This window comes from Acanthamoeba castellanii, assembly GCF_000313135.1.
Source record: "Acanthamoeba castellanii str. Neff unplaced genomic scaffold scf7180000083912, whole genome shotgun sequence".
NCBI lineage: Eukaryota > Discosea > Longamoebia > Acanthamoebidae > Acanthamoeba > Acanthamoeba castellanii.
In genome coordinates this window covers 1-841 of record NW_004457733.1, presented here as the reverse complement: position 1 = coordinate 841, position 841 = coordinate 1, and the positions used below count along the sequence as shown (strand labels likewise).

The following is an 841-nucleotide window of genomic DNA, read 5'->3' as shown; positions in this document are numbered from 1 at the left end:
GCACCGGACCTGACGCCGCCGGTGGTGTGCGGAGACCCCTACGACGAGTCGGTGCCGGTACCGTACCTCCGTCACTTGCCCCCCCCCCCTTCTTCCTCTTTTCGTTCTTTCTCCGCACGTTTGGAGCCGTAACGACCACGCAACACAGCGTCTGCTGGCCCCCGGCTTCGAGTTGGTGCGGACTATCCACAAGCACACCCTCAACGAGCGCACCACGGAGGTGAGCCCCCCCCCCACACTCTCACCCCCACACCAACCCTTCGCGCTTTCGTTTTCGCTTTCTCTTCGAAGTGAGCTTGGTCCCGGCCCACGTGGTGTGCCGGCTCCGTTTTTTGGTTGGCGGGAGCGGTACCGAACTAAGAACACTGCGACAGTCGCTGGCCAGGTTGCTGCTGCGGTTCTTCAAGGCCCACGACCGGGAGCGGGATCTGCTGCAATGGGTCGTGTCCGAGGAGGTGACCAAGGCCGCCAACCCCGACACCATCTTCAGGTATCATTTGTTTTCATTTGTTTATATTATTCATTTTTTGGTGCACTTACCACTTTCTCGCCTGTGTAGAGAAGAGTCTCTGTCGATGAAGCTGCTGTCGTTGAATGCCTTCACCGGCCGTGGTACGACCGCACTCATTTTTTATGTATATCTGTTTATATTTTAAACAAATGAATTACATTTAATTCCCAATTAAATGTACCTAAAATGTTCGTGGGATAGGCATCGAGTTTCTGGAGCGGACCGTCTTGGTTCTCATTCGCGACGTTCAGGAATTGAACCTCAGTCTCGAGGTGCGCACTTGAGTCCCTCTCCACCGACCGACTGGGCTGATCGAATTAACACAACACA

At 54.7% G+C, this 841-nt stretch overlaps 1 protein-coding gene across 1 annotated transcript in view; it reads left to right on the top strand.

Moving 5' to 3' along the window:
* The window catches only part of ACA1_018340 (Rap/ran-GAP protein), a gene marked incomplete at both ends in the record, with an annotated part of 6,869 nt that extends 6,074 nt beyond the window's left edge, over positions 1-795 (top strand). The window contains 4 exons of the mRNA XM_004358239.1: positions 149-220; positions 375-490; positions 560-612; positions 713-795. Of these exons, the coding sequence (XP_004358296.1) occupies positions 149-220; positions 375-490; positions 560-612; positions 713-795 (324 nt within the window). The remainder of the gene's footprint in view (positions 1-148; positions 221-374; positions 491-559; positions 613-712) is intronic.
* Positions 796-841: the final 46 nt, after the last annotated feature.